General features: G+C 40.8%; 1 protein-coding gene across 1 annotated transcript; it reads right to left on the bottom strand.

Annotated features, from left to right (window-relative positions):
• Positions 1-553: 553 nt before the first annotated feature.
• On the bottom strand, positions 554-17968 carry LOC128707976 (heterogeneous nuclear ribonucleoprotein R). Its single transcript, XM_053802932.1, has 11 exons — positions 17849-17968; positions 17582-17775; positions 17388-17515; positions 17053-17294; positions 9551-9686; positions 5650-5783; positions 5455-5583; positions 5234-5374; positions 5022-5128; positions 4759-4901; positions 554-951 (listed from the first exon to the last, which is right to left on the bottom strand). Exons 1-11 carry the CDS (start codon positions 17966-17968, stop codon positions 554-556), a joined length of 1872 nt encoding a protein of 623 aa, XP_053658907.1.
• Between the last annotated feature and the right edge of the window lie 739 nt (positions 17969-18707).

Genomic DNA, 18707 nt, shown 5'->3' with positions numbered 1-18707 from the left:
ATGGTAAATATGTAGTAGTTTAAGAGAGACGAGCTAAAACAAAAGGAAAAGCCAGTTCATAAACTAAAAAGCAGGGTAATAAAAGCAGCAAACCTGTCCGCTAGGACACCATAACTAAAAAGCGTTCGAACAAAAACGGAAATATTACTCCAGCATCTACTGTAATCACAACAGCATCGTGTAACGAGCCTGGCTCTCCATTACTTCAATGTTGCTTCTATGCAACGTGCCATCATCAAAACAGTGCATCTGTTGTGTATTGCATGAACATGATTGTTTTCTCTCCTGGGCGACGAACCGGTTGGACCAGAAGGCGCGTCCTCCCATTCAATCGAATAGTTATCAGTAAGGTGATTTCGGTATTTTTTATGCTTTGTTTTTTGTGACATCCACAAAAGCGCACACCGTACGGCGCTAATAAGGCAAGTATCGGCAATGGTAATTGTGTTTTGGAATGTGATGACAACAGCGTACCCTACTATCCCGTGCCGACAGTGGCTAACCGTCGGCAGTACCGTAATGTGTTCTCCGCCGGGTTGGGGCTGCCAGATGACTAGAATAGCTTCAGCCGGCGCCCGAGCGCACCCACCGCACTGCTACTGTTGCGTGCTCCCGCGGCGGCAATGGCTGCAGCGGCAGCGGCACTATGGTGATGATGGTGATGATGATAGTTGTGGCTGTGATGATGCGATGGTGCATGATGGTGATGATGATGGTGACCGGGACCGGTGGTAAAGGCAGCGGCGGCGGCGGCGGCTGCTGCTGCTGCAGCTGCGGCCGCCGCCGTCGCACTCGAAGCGTAGTCGAGATAGTACTCGCCACCGTCGCCATAACATCCACTGCCGCCTCCACGGTAGTAATCGTCGTAGTACGACGAGGCCTCATAATACCCGGAGGATCCCATGCTCCGGTGCGTGTAATCCGCGTACCCGTACGTATCGTAGTCGTGTTCTGCCGTGGTAACGGTCCGAAAAAAAATCCATTTGGCAAATGGCCGTCCCGAAAGAGTAGTTGTGAGTTGTCCGTAAAAAGCCGAAAGTAGTACGAAGCCGTACGAGTGTAATTGTATTTTTGTTTGTTCGTGTTTGGTGTTGTGGATGTCCCGTTCCGCCCAGATGATGGTGAGATGAGGACACGCAGATGTTTAAGGTCAACACGCAAGCACCCCCGAAACACACATTGTTACAACGATGGGCCCAAGTGTTTGCAACGCCAGGGCACGCCCCGGTTGGGGAAGAGTAGTTTAAGGAAGAGTGGCAAGGAAGCGCACCACACAGTAGCATGTTTTAAACAAAAAGACGACAGAGAAATCAAGAGAACAAGGAAGATAGAAATAGAATTGAACGATAGGAAACCAACAGATGCACTTTTCGCCCAACATTCGGGACGATCGGAAGATCTTGGTGAGTGTGTGTATGTGTGTGCGGGGGCGTGTACTCAGAGCATCGCAAAGGCATGAACGTAACGATGATACGGTCCGATTGAAGTCGATTGCCACGCTGTGTCGAAACACCAGGCGCGCCAGTGTGCGGTCGCGTGCTTTTGGTCATGTTTTGGGTGCGCGGTCGCTGCCGGGCGGGCCTCAGCGTTACGTCCATTTGCGACAATACGCGTGCAAAATGCGGCCTGTACTTTTCATAGCGAGTTTGGAAATTTTGCCCACGGTATGGTCCTAAAAAGCGAAAAATTTAGAATGCATAGTTTTGTTTTTCTTTTCTTGTTTTTGCGCCTATGATTTCGGCTTGCGTTCTTAAAATTTTGATTTATGGGAAAATTTTGAAACTTCAATACAGAAAGAAACCCGGAACTAGTTTGGTTTGTTTTTTTTGTTTCACCCAAGCCACGGAGAGCTTTTGGCCACAATTTAGAAGGTATTGGGATGTGTTGTTCTCTTCTCCCACCATTCATTTTGCAGTCACTAACGGTTTTGTAACATTCACCAATAGTAAAACTAAGTGATACGTTCAAAAATGAAATTGATACCAACGAAATCGAAAATATAACAAAGAACTTAAATGCACTCATAAGTGGGAAACCCCTAAAAATGGCTCTTCGCATGAAAAGCTCGCTAATCAACTACGTTTGCTTGCCTACACATAACGTACGGGTGGAGTGTGGATCGTTTGTTCGTTTGTATTGTACATGAAAGTTTACTTACCCAAAAAAATACATGTTGGGATTTTATTTTTCGCAATCTACTTGTAAACTACTTGTGGTTCGGTTGGATGACAGTTTATCGGTTCTTGCAATATTTTACTTTGTGCACTTTAGGGGAAGGTCGCAATTGCACCACAGATCGATACGGGAATGTTGGGAGCGCAAATACGTAAAATTTAACGAGGGTAATAGAAAAAATCTACTCATGCAATACACACATTATAGCTACGTCTTGATCATGATACTCACTACCGTAGTAGTTTCGCTTGCTGGAAAATTGGCACGATTTAATGCAAACCGGTGGAAGGAAGTTTGGCAAAAATGTTTACCGAAAATTTAAAAAATAAGATATGGACCGAGAAAGAGATGAAGATAGTAGGGCCATATACTTCTTCCACAGGCGATGGTTTGCTGCCGTGTGAGAGGACAGATTTTACACTTTAGCTATTATGTACCTTAAATTAAGTGTTTGTTTGCGTACGAGCGTGTTTAGCCACCGGGTAGCATATTATACGGTTTAATTGCATAAAAGTTTTTTTTCTCAGCCAACAGTAGGCACGCGCGCTCTGTGAAATATTCTCCAGAAGGGATGCGAAAGGGATATTGTTATGGCATTTATGAAGCGAAATGGTTTGGCAAGTTGTCATCTGCTCTGTTTCATTAGATATGGTTACACTCCAGCATCGATGGCGCTATATAAGTTGATATCCTACCTAAGAGGTTCGCTAGTTTACTGCGCTACAGCGTAAGGGTAGGAAAGAGAGCATGAGCTATATTTACAAAGGTTTGTATGTTTGCTGTTCTTAACAATCTTGGCACATCATACCTACGCAACAACTACTTTTAAATATATTTGATTGCTCGTTTTGTTCTTTTGGTGTTTTTTTTTGTAGAAATTACGCTTCTCATTGCAACATAAAAGGTATAATAATAAACAACAACAGTTTCCTTTTGTTTAGATACTAGTTTTTGGTGTGAACCGGGTTGTACGTCAAATGTGATCGTCAATTGAAAGAAAAACGTCATGCAGTATGGACAATTTCAGGTTTCTTCATTCGAAATGGGAATCGTTGTAAGGGCCAGAATGGAGTTTCCCGACGTGGATTTGGACATGGAAAAGTTACAGTCTCTACTGGTCTAAGTCCTGGGCGTTTGCTACGTGGCGCCCAGAAGAGTTCAATACAACACTTTGAAATTGATAGTCTATTGTCACTCGTCATCACACACACACCCACACACTCACACAAACACGAAAGAATAAAATAACCAAAAGCCTAATTATTGCTCGTTGTGTGCGTGCGTGCGTGTGCGTGCGCCCTTTAGAAGGACATTAGAATCAAAGAAGAAACGGTTCAATGCAAAAGAACATTGGGATTTTGGCTGGTGTGAATGGTATCGGTGTTTAGTTCAGGTACATGCAGTCGGAATAGAACCTTTCGAGAGGAGCATAGTTGGAAGTGAAGAAAACAAACTATCCAAATTTCAGGTCCAAACTTGCTTGCGTTACGCTTTGTACAACTGCAACATGTATCGTTTAATTGTACAGTGTTCTCTCTCTGTACAACAGGGACGTTCACGAGTAGTATATGAAAACACAACGTAAACACATAAAAGGAAGACATAAGGCATAATAAAAGAAGGAAACTTAACAGTTAATAATAATAATAATGATTAAAAAAAAACGAAGAGCGTTACAGAAAACAATTTTTTTGTTTCGTTTTTGCTTAACTTTGCATCAAAATAGAATTTTAAATCAATTGACCTGCGCTTCAATTTTCCGCGTGTGTGAGCCATTGCTTTCAACGACTAATTTGTGGTTCAATTGTAAGAATGTTTTTCAAACGTCGTTTCTTGAGTTGTAACGGTAGCATATATGGGCAGTAGAGAGAAGATACAAGATAATTTGGAATCATTTCGTGCTAATTACAATCATATTTGTATTGTTACCACTGGGCGCTACCAAACAAGTAGCATTCATTATTGCACAGTTACTGTTTCTTTCTCGATTTTGTGTTCAAGTCAATCAGGGGGTCTCAACGATGTGATCGTGTTTTTTTTTTGTTTGGTTCCTTACTGTTGTTTGCCGATCTACTGCATTTCGGGTCCTTTTGCATCGCATTAGGACAGCATACTAAACGGCGTGTAACGCACATACACATACACACACACATACAAAAGCGCACTCATACACACTGCCGTGGACCTTGGTATGAGTGGGTGTGCGTGCGTGTGTGTGTGTGTGTGTGTGAGTATGTAACAAGTGGTTCGTATGGTAAGTACTAATTCGTTTCGCTAGCGCCAACAATTCGGTGCGATTTTGCTTTTGATTTGCTTTTCGCTAACGGTTCAACTATCAATCAGTACAACAGTTTCGCAAATATTCTAGGGTTCCAATGTATAAAACAGTCGATTTCGATCATTACTCTTATTATGCATATCACTACGATAGGATCTTTATAGGATACAATTGTATACAATACTGCCAATCGTACGGCACAAAAAAGTACAGATAGAATTGTGTGGGTTTGGTTTCGGTGTAGTATTTTTTTTTTAGAGCAGCATAAAAAAACACTAGAAATTGTGTGTATTTGTGTCACTTACCGTACTCGCCCCGGCCGCCCATCGGGCCGCCCCGCATCGGAGCACGCGGACCTCCCGGTCCGCTAGGCACTCGCATCGGTGGCATCGCACCGGGCATCATGCCGGCGTGCTGCGGCGACATGCTGGGAAACGATGGAACCGTACTATTATGGTGGAGGAGAGAGATGGTGGACAAAAGAAATGTTAATTGTTACTGCCCGGTGCCATCTGTTACCAGCCACCAGTTACTGTGCGGACAGGTGCGGTTTTGTTGCGATACTTACTTCACCAAGCCTATTCTAGTTTGCAGAAACTGAGTCATGCGCCTTTCACGAGCTCGTAGTATTTCTTCCTTCTTCTTTTTGTCGGACGGGGGTTTAGCTAGCGATACCTGCACGGAGAACAATGACAGCATCATTAGTAAACGATCGGAGTAAACGGAAACGTAAAAACTTCCAACAAAACAAACATCAACATTGAAGCAATTTTGGCTTACTTCTATGTTGGATCCACCGATCTCTTTGCCATCCAGATCCTTCATTGCTTTCACGGCATTGTCGCGATCCTCGAAGTGAACAAATGCGTAGTCTTTAATCTTCTTCACTCGCTCAACACGGCCGAACTGTTCGAAACTTTCCTGTAATGGGCAAAGCGGTGAAAATGTAGACTCCTCCAGACTCCAACTCCTTGTTACTATCCTTCTCATATTCTTCATACCTTCAGTTTTTCTTCGCTCGTGTCTTGTGTTAGGTTTCGTACGTATAATACTTTGACCTTGCTCATCGTTTGTTCGTCCGGTTCCTCCTGTGGGTCGGCCCAGTCTACTATTATATCACAATTCCATACCTGCGAAATAGAAATGGTGAGGTAGTTGCTATAAGTGTACTTCAACAAACGCTGCTAGTTTCGTACCTTTATCCGTCCGGTGCCTAGTCGCCGCTTCGCCAAAGAGGCTGCCTTGTGTGATTCGTACTCGAGGAAGCAAAAGCCCCGATTCTTTTTCTTGTCGTCTGGTGAGCTATAAATAATTACCTCCACAAGTCCCGCTGTAATAATTTCAGATAGCATAGTTTTGTTTTTTTTTCGGGGAGGTATTTTTTGTTTGTTTTACAGTCGGTAGCGACATAACACATCAATTCACCAGATCAATGTTTTTTTGTGTTTTTTTATAATGATCGCGCGAGAATGGAGGGAAAACAAATAAAGAGAAGAAACCATATTAGTATCGATACTAAGTATTTAGATAGCATAAGTATGTCTTAATGCATACAGGGCGAGAAGATTAAGACAGTTAAGACTAGAGGGTAAGAGTTGAAATTCTTCGTTTCCTAATGTTTCCTTTTTTTTATTTATTACGGTAGTCTACCGTATGTAAACTGAACTGAGTTTAAAATTTCAAGCAAATTTTTGTTTCCACTGCTTGCTTCATCGAAAATCAGTGTGTTTTTGGAAATTTGTTTTTATTTTAAATTTTATTCAGTTTCCGTTGAGCATCATTTTCATGGATTGTTGAGCAAAATGCAAATACCAATTGGTTAATGCCTGATTACGGACGAAAACACACTGATACACCTTACTAGTGCTAGCGCACATTCCCTCAGTTCCGATTCGCTCCACTCATTCGCAGGGATTTTGTATCTCCCTGTCGCTTCACTGAATAATTCGGTAATTTAAATTTTCGGTTGTTTTGGTTCGTTTTACCATAAGCAGCCAAATTCATTTGCCAAAATTTGTTTACTGATCATCAGCTGTTGGGCATACGCCTCACAAACGCGCACTTATCCTATGTTGGATATGGGGAGGGATTTTCAGTTTAAAAGAAAATAAAACATACTTATGTTTTACGCATCTTACAACAAACAACTGGTGTGGGGAATTCTGGCAATGGGAAACAATAACAGTTGGAGAGAAAATAAAACAAAACGGAAAAACGAACAATATCTGTGTGGTGGTGGCGGTGTAGTTTTGTATGGTTGGATATTGGGAAAAGAGAAGTGTACTGGTTAAGAAGAGAGAACACCGATGGAGAAAAGGAACACACAGGTACAATATTTTTTCTTTGTTATATGATAAGAAGAAAAGGAATACAAATATGTTGCATTTTCATTCAGTTTCATCTTAGAATGGTCGAACAAGAACCAAGACTTGGAAGAGACAGTTGAAGAGTAATAGAGAGTAAGATAGAAAGAGAAAATCGAGGGTAATGAGAGGTAGGGGGGTTCGGGGTTGTCAAGGATCACAATGGGTAGCTAACAAAAACAAAACAGAGAAAATGTATCATCCTGTACAACATGATCGTTACACTAGACGGGAAAAAGTAGGGCAAAGCAAGTACACAACACACCACTGTAAAATGAAAACAAAAACGGAATAAACCGAATACATCGTTTGTTTTTTTTTTTTGTGTGTCAAACTACGCGCGACTTCCAAGCAAACTGTTTCCATCTATAACACAACAACTGGTGCGATGGTGGTGGTTTTGCTGAGAAATATATGCTGTACGGGGTTGTCTCCAGTCATTACGTGTTGAGAGGGAAGAAGGTACACCAAATGAATGTCCGGATGGTCTGTACAGAGCTGTACTTGGTAAAGCTAGGCGCATTCGTACCGAATTCGGGGAGAGGTGCAAACCAAATTTCATCAGCCATATCTGTGGGGTGTACGGAAGGGGTTCGTTATTTACGTGCTGCTACATCAAGATGGCGCCAAAACCCCGTTTATGGTAGGAGTTCGAGGCAGGCAGTAGCGAAGAGGAGCTCGTTGTGGTGATCTCTACATTTTGCAGTAGTGCATCGTTGTTGGAGCCAGATTTGGAGAAACAGTTTATGAGCAACATTGAATTCAATGCACCATTACCCACACACACGCACACACGATCGAACCGACCCGTTTCAAGGGAGCGATCGCTCCGCTTTGGCACAGCATAACACTTAGGAGCAAAGGGATGGACCAGATATTCGAAGGGAGTTGTGATTCTTTTTTTTTAATTGATGTTTGGTACTGTAGCCAGACAATTCTATGATTGCCAAAAAGGTTCACCAATTGAAAGCGTCTCAATCGAACATAATTGTAAGCACAGCAATGTCCAATTCTTTAAACTCGATCTCAGATTATCCAACAATGTTCCACACTACGTACAGGCTTCGCCGAGCAAAGCCGAAAGCTACAGGGGTGTGTGTGTCTAATTCAGCTATTATGATTTTGGCAAATGAATTTGAATGTACATTTTTATATTTTTCCTTTATATTGTTTCATTTAGAGTTTTTTTTAAATTCCGTACCACTTTTAAGTCGAAATTGTGAAGCTACAGAACTGAGGGGATGGAAATTTTGAATGTTTTACGCTTTATTTTCACTTTCCATTCCGCTGCCGTCGTCGCCGAAACAATTTTCTTTTTTTTTTTGCCCTACTGTCACTTTGTATCTTTTTGTAGTAGTTGTTTGTAGTTTTGTAGTGCAACCGATTCTTTTATCCGTATTTGTTACTAACTGTTGTTGACAGCAACGTCACGTGTGCCGGGACGTACTTTCGAGATTTCGCGTACCAGTGGATCTTTGTCGTTCAGGCAGACGTGACATTACGGTTCACTCGGTTAGTACAGAGCTTTTTCTTTGTTGGAATGTTGCATATTTACAGTTTGGACAAGAAATTTCAAATTTTGCAATACAAATTTTGAGAACACACACACACGCGCACGCACTATAATTACGCATAAACAGACGAATGGTGAACGACGAAAAACCAATCGCAGATTTTCTGAACGGCTCTATATGTCTATCGCACCTTTGCCTTTATTTGCACGAAGCAGCAAAGGGCAAGCATTTATGGTAAAGGAATGATATGTATGGCAGCAAGCTTGTAACGGGGTAGTAAAAGGCAAGTATAAAATACAACTCCACTTAAAAACTCAGGCAATAGAGAATGGTTTGTTTCGGTTTGGTTTCACACTGTCAAAAATTCACGCCAAAAATGAAAACTCAATGCTAAAAAATTTAAGCGCACGCATACAACACACACACACACTCACAAACAGGGTTCGAGCTGGTTTTTCGTTTTTCATTTCGTCCTGATGCAGGTTTTTTTTTCTTGCATCCTGTTACATAATTCTATTGTTGCAATAAAACCAATATGAAGAAAAATTCAAAGTAAACCAATTGAAACGCATTCTTCCAACATAAAAATCATAAACGAAACGATAACACATGAACAATAGTGTAATAATACAAAACGGGAAATGCAATGAAACAAGAAAACAACAATCAAAATCCAATGCCAATCCGGATCGCCAATGGGGTTGGTGTAGGTTGAGAGGCTCGGCCCAAAAAATATGGCCTTGCTTTTGTTTGGTTTTTTGTTTCTGTGAGCAATCAGCAATAGCTAAATGGATGAGAAGTACAATATCAGGTTGAGGGTTACAATTTCCTGCAAGAATATAGATTTGTTGAATTGCTGTGATGGTTGTTGTTTTCTCGAACAGTAGATTTTGTTTGATATGTTCCAATTTACTGCGAGCGTATTGGAGAGCTGTGTACAAAAAGTCGTGCTGTCGTAAATATCTATGCCAATTCCAAAAACAAGTCTACCACACGCATCCAACACTATTCCAATGGGGCCAACCGAATCGTCCAATACTATCTTTTCGTACAAGTTCGATCTTTGGATGATGAGTTATCCTTTACGCATAAATCTACTGTGTTGGTCTCGTATTAAGTAATAAGCTGTTCGCAATCAAACTGCTGTCGTCCAAAGTGTACTAACTGTAGTAAGTGGATATTTTTTTGTTTTCAGTTGCGTCGAACGTTTTGAAACTTACGTGCATGTTTCGCAAATTCCTCTAACAACTCATCGCGATCTCTATTCTTAGGAATATTGCCGACAAACAGTCGGTGATTGTTAAACGATATCGTTACACCAATCTTTTTGCCATTCCGAATTTCATAATCATTCAGCTGGTAGCGGATAATCGCGGTTGAAGTTGGTTTTGGGTTTTTTTTTATTTGGAAGAAACAGAGAGAGAGAGAGACATTTCATTCACTTTCTGTGAGGTGACATCATTGTTGTAAATGCTGCTTTTGGGTTATGGGTTTGGTTTATTTTTGTATGTAAAGACCAAATATCTATATGTTGAGAAAAGGGTAAAACAGTAAAATAAAACTCTATCTAGCAGTGTAAAGTTATGGAGTACATATGAAGCAGAAAAAAATGACTGCATTTTGGGTGGAATAATATAAACAAAACAAAATAAACATGTGAACGAGTGAGGGTATGGAAAAAAAAAGCGCAATGGGAGATCCCTGAACTGTTTTGCCAAATAATGAGAATTTACGAAAATAAAATAGATGAAATCGATCAAACGCCGTAAAGGGTGAAAAAGTATGAAAAACGTTTCGTGGGATAAAACTTAAAACAAAAACGATGGAATGGCTGGAATGGAGAGGAAAACTTTGAGATGATGGTATACTATAGCTGTTCTCTGATAGCGATGAGATAAGTGATGTATATAACCGAAAAGAAATAAAAATATATCAAGCACGTATACGCATTTTGCACAACATGTACTGCTGGAATTTTGTAGATGTACAAGCGCAGAATTTTGTTTGTTAAATACCTTCTTTTTTAAGGTGTCTTTTGTTTGCATTTCTTGTAAATATATAATGACTGGAGATGTTTTGTTTTACGAAAAAAAAGCCATTTATAACGTTAATATCCAGACACCAAAAACGTTGTGTTGGAAGCAAACGAACACACGATGCGTTTCCTGACCGTGATACAACACAACGAAAACCCGTCGTTAGGAACAATATGTGTTATTCACAGAGTGCAAAAGGAACAGAACGGCACAACTAAAACAATCGCACAGCTGCTTATTAAGAAACGATGCACATAAAGTATAAATATTTAAAGAACATGTAGCGAAACAGTTCCATCACGCATGTGTCGAGAAGAACCAAACGTAAAACGAATGGCGAATGATGATCGTTTGGCTGCGGTAACTTAAAATTATGCTATTGGTGGATGGTCGATGGTCGGTGTGAAAATGTGATTCGAGCATTTATGAGGTGATAAGAGTAATGTGTGACGATTGATACGTATTGTGAGCTAGTAAAGAAACAAAGGCGCATGAAGAAAGTAACACAAAACACTGCACGTGACTATCCAGTCTGTGTTCTGCGTCAGTAGTGTTGGAAACCATTGGGCACTGGATATGAAATTTTAACCGAAGACTTCCTGGACCGTGGAGAGCCGGAGTTACCGTGGAGGTTCACTTTAACCATTGTGAATATGAAAGTTCTCTTCTGATAAGCGGATATTTGGCGATAGAAATTGATGTTTCCATTGGTATGAATTGCAATTATTATTACTGTGGGAAACAGTTGTCGACTTATTGCATTTACAAAACTTCATTCATAATGCTACAATGTTACCTCACCGGTAGCATAAATCCTTTCCAAAAAGATGATGGAGCGGTAACGAAGATTTGCAATCAAATGGTTGATGCATAAACACGACAATGATTACTTTGCTGTATGAAAAGCGCAACGGAAATTCAAATACGGGCTTGAATTAGGTTAAGAAAATGGTTTCATATTATACTGATAATGCATAAGCTCGCAATACCTAGCTAAGCATGTTTCCGGACTGTATATGCCTTGACGATGAAAAAGCTTTTCCGAAATGTGATGACATAATTCTCGCTAGTCCTTCAACAATAAGAGTGTGGAGACGAGATCACTGTACATGTTTTATTGAAGCCAGCGGTTCAAATTACAGCTCAAATATGATTCCCTAGTAGGTCGAAATGTAGTGAACAGTGAACTTGCCATATATTCTTATTTTATTGCGTGATCGGTTGTTCTCAAATTGCTGTGTGTTTGAAATTTCAATACCTTTGCCTTAGCGGCCAGTTTTTCGCGATCATCTGAGCAATTACCATAAAGTGTAACATTTCTTGTCCACAGTTGCCTTTTGGCAAACAGACAGATCTTTAATTTTTTACATTTCTAACGGCCCCTTGCCGTTTTATCAAACAGACAGATCTCTAACATAAATATCGATTCACTATGAACGGGCTTTGTCCGATTGCATAGGTAACAAAGTAAAATAATACTCAAAAATTAAAACAGAAGAAAAAAGATACTCAAAACGTAATGAAACTCAACAGTAAAACGGAGGAAACGAAGAAAGGTAAACAAAACAACGTGTTGTTTTAGTACGAATAGTAAAGATTAAAGAATTAAACTAAAGAGAATAATAAAATAATAAACAAAGAAATAAGAAAATTTTGAATCATGATTTACCTGTTAGTTTACCAAATTCATCTAAAATCTCTTCTTTTCCTTTAGATTTAGGTATGTTGCCTACAAAGAGGCGCAGATTCGGCACGCTTACATTTATTTTCAAACAATTGCCGGGCTTTATTTCATAATTATTGAGCTGTGGGGTAACAGATATGAGAAAAAAAATAATGTGATGAACAAAAGAGGTGTAACAATTTTGACCGAATTGGTGCGCCGGAATGGTGGCCAACAGCCGCCCCAGATTGTGGCAGCTGGCCTTGGTTGGTGGTTCCGGCTTGGAAAAGACGGGGAGTTGAGGAAGACACGTGAGTGCCGGTGATGGGGTCGGGAATAGAACAGAATAATATTCAGTAAACGTGTGGAAGGAGTGAGAGAGAAAGAGACGGGAAGATGTGGGTAAAATTTTGAACTGATTCAATAGACATCGGATGGGAAGGAGAAATGATAAACTAAATAATACAAATACTTGTAGTGAACAAGAACAGAGTAAACAAGAATATTGGAGAAATGTGTCTAAGGACTATTCCTAAAGCGTAACTGAACTGTGAGTTTACCATTGTGTCCGAAGAAAATTTATGTAGTACGGTGGAAGAAAAGTTACGACAAAATCGACTAGTAAAGCTATTGGAGTAGTAATTACAATATAGTTGGAAAAAAGTTCTTTTCGAAATATCTTTAAATCATGCGTGTGAGAAGAAACACAAATATACGCCCTCTATACCGCATACTTCACAAGACTACTCCGTACTACACAACGCTACACCGCTTACGTGTGAGCCGATCTAAGATTATAATGCTACCCACACTAAGCTGACGGACTCAAGAAAAAGGTGTTCCTGCATTTTGGACGTTAAACTATTTGATATATCAGGTGCATAAGTTGATGTTGCTCGGTTGTATTTGAGGTGTTGCTAGTAGTAGATGTCTTTTTTCGTTGGAGCCTTCATAATATATCGATCTCGTATACAAGAAATCGGGTTTTGTCCAAAATATAAATTGGCATTCGCTACTATCATATCTGAGGTTGGCGGTACCATTGCTCTGGAGGTAAAAGTAAAAATAATGATAACAGTAAAAAACGACTAACATGAATTTGGCAATTAAAATTGAGGAGGTTTAAACTTGAAGGGAAACATCCTTTGAAAACGAGGAATTTTGCAAGAGTTATTGGATGCAAACTCATAGCAAACGCAAACTCAGGAAAGACGTTTGGAATGCTTCAGGAAAAACTCAAAGGAATGACTTTTTGCATCGGATTGCCACTTAACTCTTAACTTACTGCAAGCGCATTCAAATCATGGAATATACTTGATCAAATTTAAATATCAATAGCAGATCCTAATCGATGTTCGGTTGAAAGCCAAAACACAGTTTTCGAAAAACCTTTTGTTTTTGGAAAGGAATCCTTGATTTGCCCAAAATATTCAGAGAAACGTGTATTGATTCGATACAACACATTTTTGAAATGTATCCTAAAACTTATGAGATTTCATTTAAAAAACCGACAATATTCATCTTGTGCACCTGATATAATCAAACTGAAATACATAAAAAAAACATCCTATTTGTACCTGAGCAAGTTCTTGCGCTTGGTAAATTATGACAACTTACGGTGTTGTTGTGTTTGAATATTTACACGTCCTGCTGTTGCTCGCGAGTTAAGATATCGATCGCACCATTACACACACCTTTTGCATCCGGTAGCACCGAAGGCAAATGGAATGGAACCAACAGCAACAAAAAAAAAACAGGATAATTCAGCTGAAGCCGGTAATCAACTGCACCCGGCTGCAGATGCAGCTGTATCATCGCAAATAAAGCATTTGGTTTGAATGTAAAATACAAAAAAAAAAACAGAACGGTACCAAAAAACCGTTCTTTAAAAAAAAAAGTTACATAAAAGAAAAAACAAACCGGTGAGCATTCATTAGCAATTCTTGATGGCACACGGCGCACACACCATGTTGCTGCGAACCGTAAAAAGAACTGCAACTAATGGCAGCCGGTGCTAAATTGATGACCCCGGCAGCAGCTGGTCAATGTGGCAAAAAATGGGAGAAAGTTTCCATCCAAAATTGCAACCTTTCTCCACAGTTCACAGAACTGCAACCGGAACCGATTACTAGCGTATGGTGACCGCATACACACACGCGTGCGCACGCGATAACTCCGTTAGGTTTTTGTCTTCATCGGAAGTGCATCAGATGGGGGTGCATTTTCCTGCGCCCTGTGCCTTGAAATACAAAAGTGCTGGTTTTGCTTTTTTTTTATTTGTTTGTTTTGTTTGCGTATGCGCGAAGGGATGGACTTATTTAGTACCGTTATTTCATCAGCACCGGGCACGGAAAACAGGATCGATGCGGAAATCGCATTTTTCGACCCCAAAAACAACACTTAATAGGGTCGGGATGGCACGGATGGGTGTGTGTATGTGTGATCGATATCTTCCGGTTGATGCCTGGATCTCCTAAAGCGATCGAACGCGTGCGTTCTGCATTGCAATACGGTTTCCACTAGACCAAAAAAGAGGTTCTGCGCTGTTCGAAGGGATTAATCATATTTTGGAGAATTCTCTTTCGTTCCCTTTTATCGAACTTTACTTTTTCTCTATCGAAGCGTACGCAAGGCACGTGCCTTTTCCCGAGAAACGCGCTGGATAGTCGATGAAAGTGTGCAACGATCGTCATCCAGATGATGTCGCTTTCTTAAAAGACTGTGTTCTTTTTATACAAACGAAAAAAAAAACCGTAACAAACGATGCAAGCGCCATGTGCAAACGATGCAACCGGACACAGATGGCGAGGTTCTGCCCATGTTTTTGTCCGAGCTGAATGCACTCTGTTCCGGCACTGACGCGGAGAAAGCAATCCGCTTGTTTCCGTTTTGCAATGTTTCATCCTTTTCATACGCGCGACGACGAACCTTGGAACGGTGGTGGCAAACAGCACCAGGTCGAAGGGTGATTGGAACACAGTGAGCTAACGGTACAAAGTGAAACATCGTTAAAAGCTAAAAGGTCACCGTTGCGGACTTGTTAACAATGGAGATAAAACCATCAACCTAACAGTAGAAGACATATCATCACATGATGAATATATCTCTAATCTAATTCTCGTTTGCAGCTCGCAACGAAGTAGAGTAGGTGACCCAATTATGGCTTTCTCGATATTGAGATTCTACTGTTCTGGGGTAATGCTGTGTGATGTTGTATGAACTCTAGAATCGTGGAAGCTTCCTAATTAATTCCATTGAATTCCAAACTAATATTCCACATACATATTCATTTCATGAATATAGTCCATAACTCGTACATCTCCATAAACAAATTTCAATTCTTGATTGAAAGTTCAAAAAACCTCTGTAAAAGCTTGTTTTTTATTGCCAAGCACTCGACATAACTCTTAAAACGCATGCTAACTTCAGGCTATGACTACAAGTGAATATTTCTCCAATAATTGGAGAAATACAATGAAGTGGAGTAGTGCCAAATATGGACACACGATAAAAATGCCTTTATTTTCAATTTAAAAATTTAAAATTTGCGCTAATAATGTTTATCTAAAAAATAAAAAAAAAGCTAATCTAGGTAAAATAATTATCATCAGCTTAAAAAGTGCATCTTTTAGGATGTTTTGCTCTAAGCAAAGCGATAAAAATTGACCACATACCGATATGATGGCATAGTTAACAATTAAGTTATTTTTTTTTACAAGAAGAGGTTCGGAAAAGAGTTAAAAATTAATATTAATGTTGTTTTGAGAATTGGTGTCATTGGTACCAATAGCCATAGTTGGTACACCTACCCCAAGAGTGCTTTCTTTATTGGTTTTCCAATTTGAGAACTTTTCCTTTTCAACTAAACACAGTTAATCACCTCCGTTCGGTAATAAGTTGATGTGTAAATATGTCATTTGCTTCGTTTTTTTTTTTCGCTATTGTTAATTATTCCAATTACAAAATCCGCAGTGCCAAATGTTGGGGAGTATGCCTATTTTGGTTTCATTATATATGAAGCAGTACACAAACAAACACGGGGGAGCCCACTAATGTTTCCTACCGGTAAAATAAACAACGACATACATGTATGGATAAATATATTTATACGTTATAGTTACCAATCACCTCTACTCAACACCATCATTGTAAAAAAAAACAGTAAAGTCCACCATTGCATAATGTTATAGGGGGATAAGTTTTTGCTTGATTTGGGTTTTTGCTGTTGTTTGTTGGAACAATTTTAGCAAGAGCAACCAGAGAAACCAGAAAACGGACTAAATTTTGCGTTTAATCAAACACATGTTTGCAAAAATTGTGATTTTTTTTCTTTGTTTTTGGTGGTTATGTAGTAAAAAACGAACTTAAACTACATACTGTTGATGTTCCGACAGATATTAGTAGGGAACTGGCTTGCTTTCTTTTGTGTGTGCAAACGTATATTTAAAACAGAGATAACTACTGTGGGAAATGGGTTGGATATGTACTACGATAGTTGTTGAAGAATAAGGACATACACTTGGGAGTTCTAAAAACAATAACCATTAAACGATACGTTTTTGGGATGGGTAAGAGTATTCTGGAAATCAACCTTCTGTTCGAAAGTTGGAAAGTTTGTAGGGTTAATAAAAAAGAAAATAAGATGTAACTAGTATTGTGCTTATTTTAAACATTGAAACTAAAATATAAAGAGACGTACTACAACAAAAAATTAACTTAAATACAAAACGATTGGGATCTGACATGGGATGGTGGAGTTGCCGAAACGGCGACAAGGGTTTCCAAGACGAACTATAGAAGTTGGATGAGGGAAAGCGAAGGGCAGAACGGGACAAAGGATTTTAGGGTGGAAAAGGTAGCACTTATACATGTAACTTTCAAATACAACACACGCTGCTGGCCCCGGTTCTATCCGGGGACCTGGATAGGGGGAGTGTTGTAGCAGGTCCCGGGTGACCGGAGGACAGTAGAGGAAAACAGAAACAAAAACAGAACAAAACAATCGCAAACCAAAACGACTTACCTCCCGTACGGCGTTCGAGGCCGCGTCCCGTGAGGTGAAGGTAACGAAGGCGTAACCCCGGTTGGTGCCGGTCATCGGGTCCATCATTAGCCGAAGGTCCCAGATTTTGCCGCACTTTTCAAACAGCGGGATCAGCTCGTCCTCGTACATATCTTTTGGTATTTTGCCACAGAAGACTTCGCAACCGTTCCCGGGCGTGTTGCCCGTCCAGTTCGGCGGTGGGCCACCATATTTGCGTTGCCCTGTCGAGGCGGGATGAGCGTGTAAAAATTCAGACCATTCGGACAGCAAGCAAACTCCGACGAAGATGCAGCCCTCCAATGTGCCGTACATACCTGTGGTGACGTCCAATGTGTATCCTGTTCGCTCTAGAATTGCTTTAATTTTCTCCTCATCGGGCCCTTTCGCTTGTACTGTGACTGCAGGTGCCGGTTGTCCTTGTTGCGTGGCCCGAACTTTTTGTCTGCGTGTAACGAACCGATACGTTAGACATCCGGATTAGACTTTCCCGTATTGCCGCCATCCTTACCTGTACGTTTTCATAACACCGCAGAGGAACGCCGATTTGTTCGACACATGTTCGAGGTTCGAGTCTAGGAACTGGTCCAGTACATCCAAGGCACCTTCCACATGGAATTCCTTCAGCGCATCCAGCGCCCTCTCGTCTAGTTCCGAATGGGCAAGTTTGCCCGTTTTGTAGATGGCATCCAACCGACCGGCAACCTGTTTGAGGCAAAGAAATGTGGATGTTTGTTTTCTTCCAGTCGGCTAAGAAATCCTTCGTCCTTCGACTCACCATGACGTGTAATCCATATTCCAGCAGCTTTGAGTAGTCTTGCGTTCGTTCGCCGTCGCCACCCTCGCCAGATTTTTGATTTGCCATCTCTTCTACAACCTCACCATTACCTTCGGCCATTTCTGTGGAGCGACAAACAAAACCAAACATTTATGATTAATAAAATATTTTTAAAAAATCTAAGCAATCAAAACTATTCTTAAAACAGTGAGCGGAAATAGTACAAGCATAGACAATCGCCTGCATCCCTAGACGATTGTATATCTAGCGCCGTGTTAATACGTGGAATCGTCGCAAATACGGCAGCCACCGCACGCATGCAAACAAAATGAGCGTAAATCCATCGCCACGCGGCCTCACGCAACACCACGCCAAACCGTTGTGCGCGTATTCGCGACAGGCACGCTCTCTCGCACGCATCGGTTCTCTTCTCTCTTGCTTTTCTTCGCTCACGCATTCGCTTCACGCAACTAGTCGCGTTGCGGTGGATCTTTTTTGCAAACTTCGATTCGCAAAGCACCCGCTCCGACCCCACCCTCACCCCCACACCCCTCTCTTTCTTCTTTTGCCCCTTCTCCTTTTACTTCTCTCCATTCCCTTCTACCCCGTAGCATTGCTCAATACCATACGCACTGTAAACGACGGTATGCGTGTTCAAAAATCGCGATACCCTTTTCTCATTCAATTCAGCTCTCTCTTTCTCTCGTGCGCTTTCGCTCTCTTTTTTAACGTACCCGACCGTATGCATACGACGTGCTGATGCTGTTCGCTTTATCGCTGCGTTGCGTAGCACACAATCGATGATGTTAGTCACCGCGAGAGTGGCGTGTGGTGGGGGTGCGAGGGCAGAAACAGAGAG

This window comes from Anopheles marshallii, chromosome 2, assembly GCF_943734725.1.
Source record: "Anopheles marshallii chromosome 2, idAnoMarsDA_429_01, whole genome shotgun sequence".
In the NCBI taxonomy this organism is placed as follows: Eukaryota; Metazoa; Arthropoda; class Insecta; order Diptera; family Culicidae; genus Anopheles; species Anopheles marshallii.
Note: the sequence above shows the minus strand (reverse complement) of the source record. Positions and strands in the feature narration are given on the sequence as shown.

What these genes read in the sequence shown, in the direction of transcription:
- LOC128707976 (XM_053802932.1), bottom strand. Translation starts at nt 17,968, where the DNA reads ATGGCCGAAGGTAATGGTGAGGTTGTAGAAGAGATGGCAAATCAAAAA. An exon ending in CCTCGAACGCCGTACGGGAG is followed by an intron (nt 9,687 to 17,052) that starts GTAAGTCGTTTT and finishes ATCCGCTACCAG; the next exon opens with CTGAATGATTATGAAATTCG. An exon ending in TAGGCACCGGACGGATAAAG is followed by an intron (nt 5,584 to 5,649) that starts GTACGAAACTAG and finishes TCTATTTCGCAG; the next exon opens with GTATGGAATTGTGATATAAT.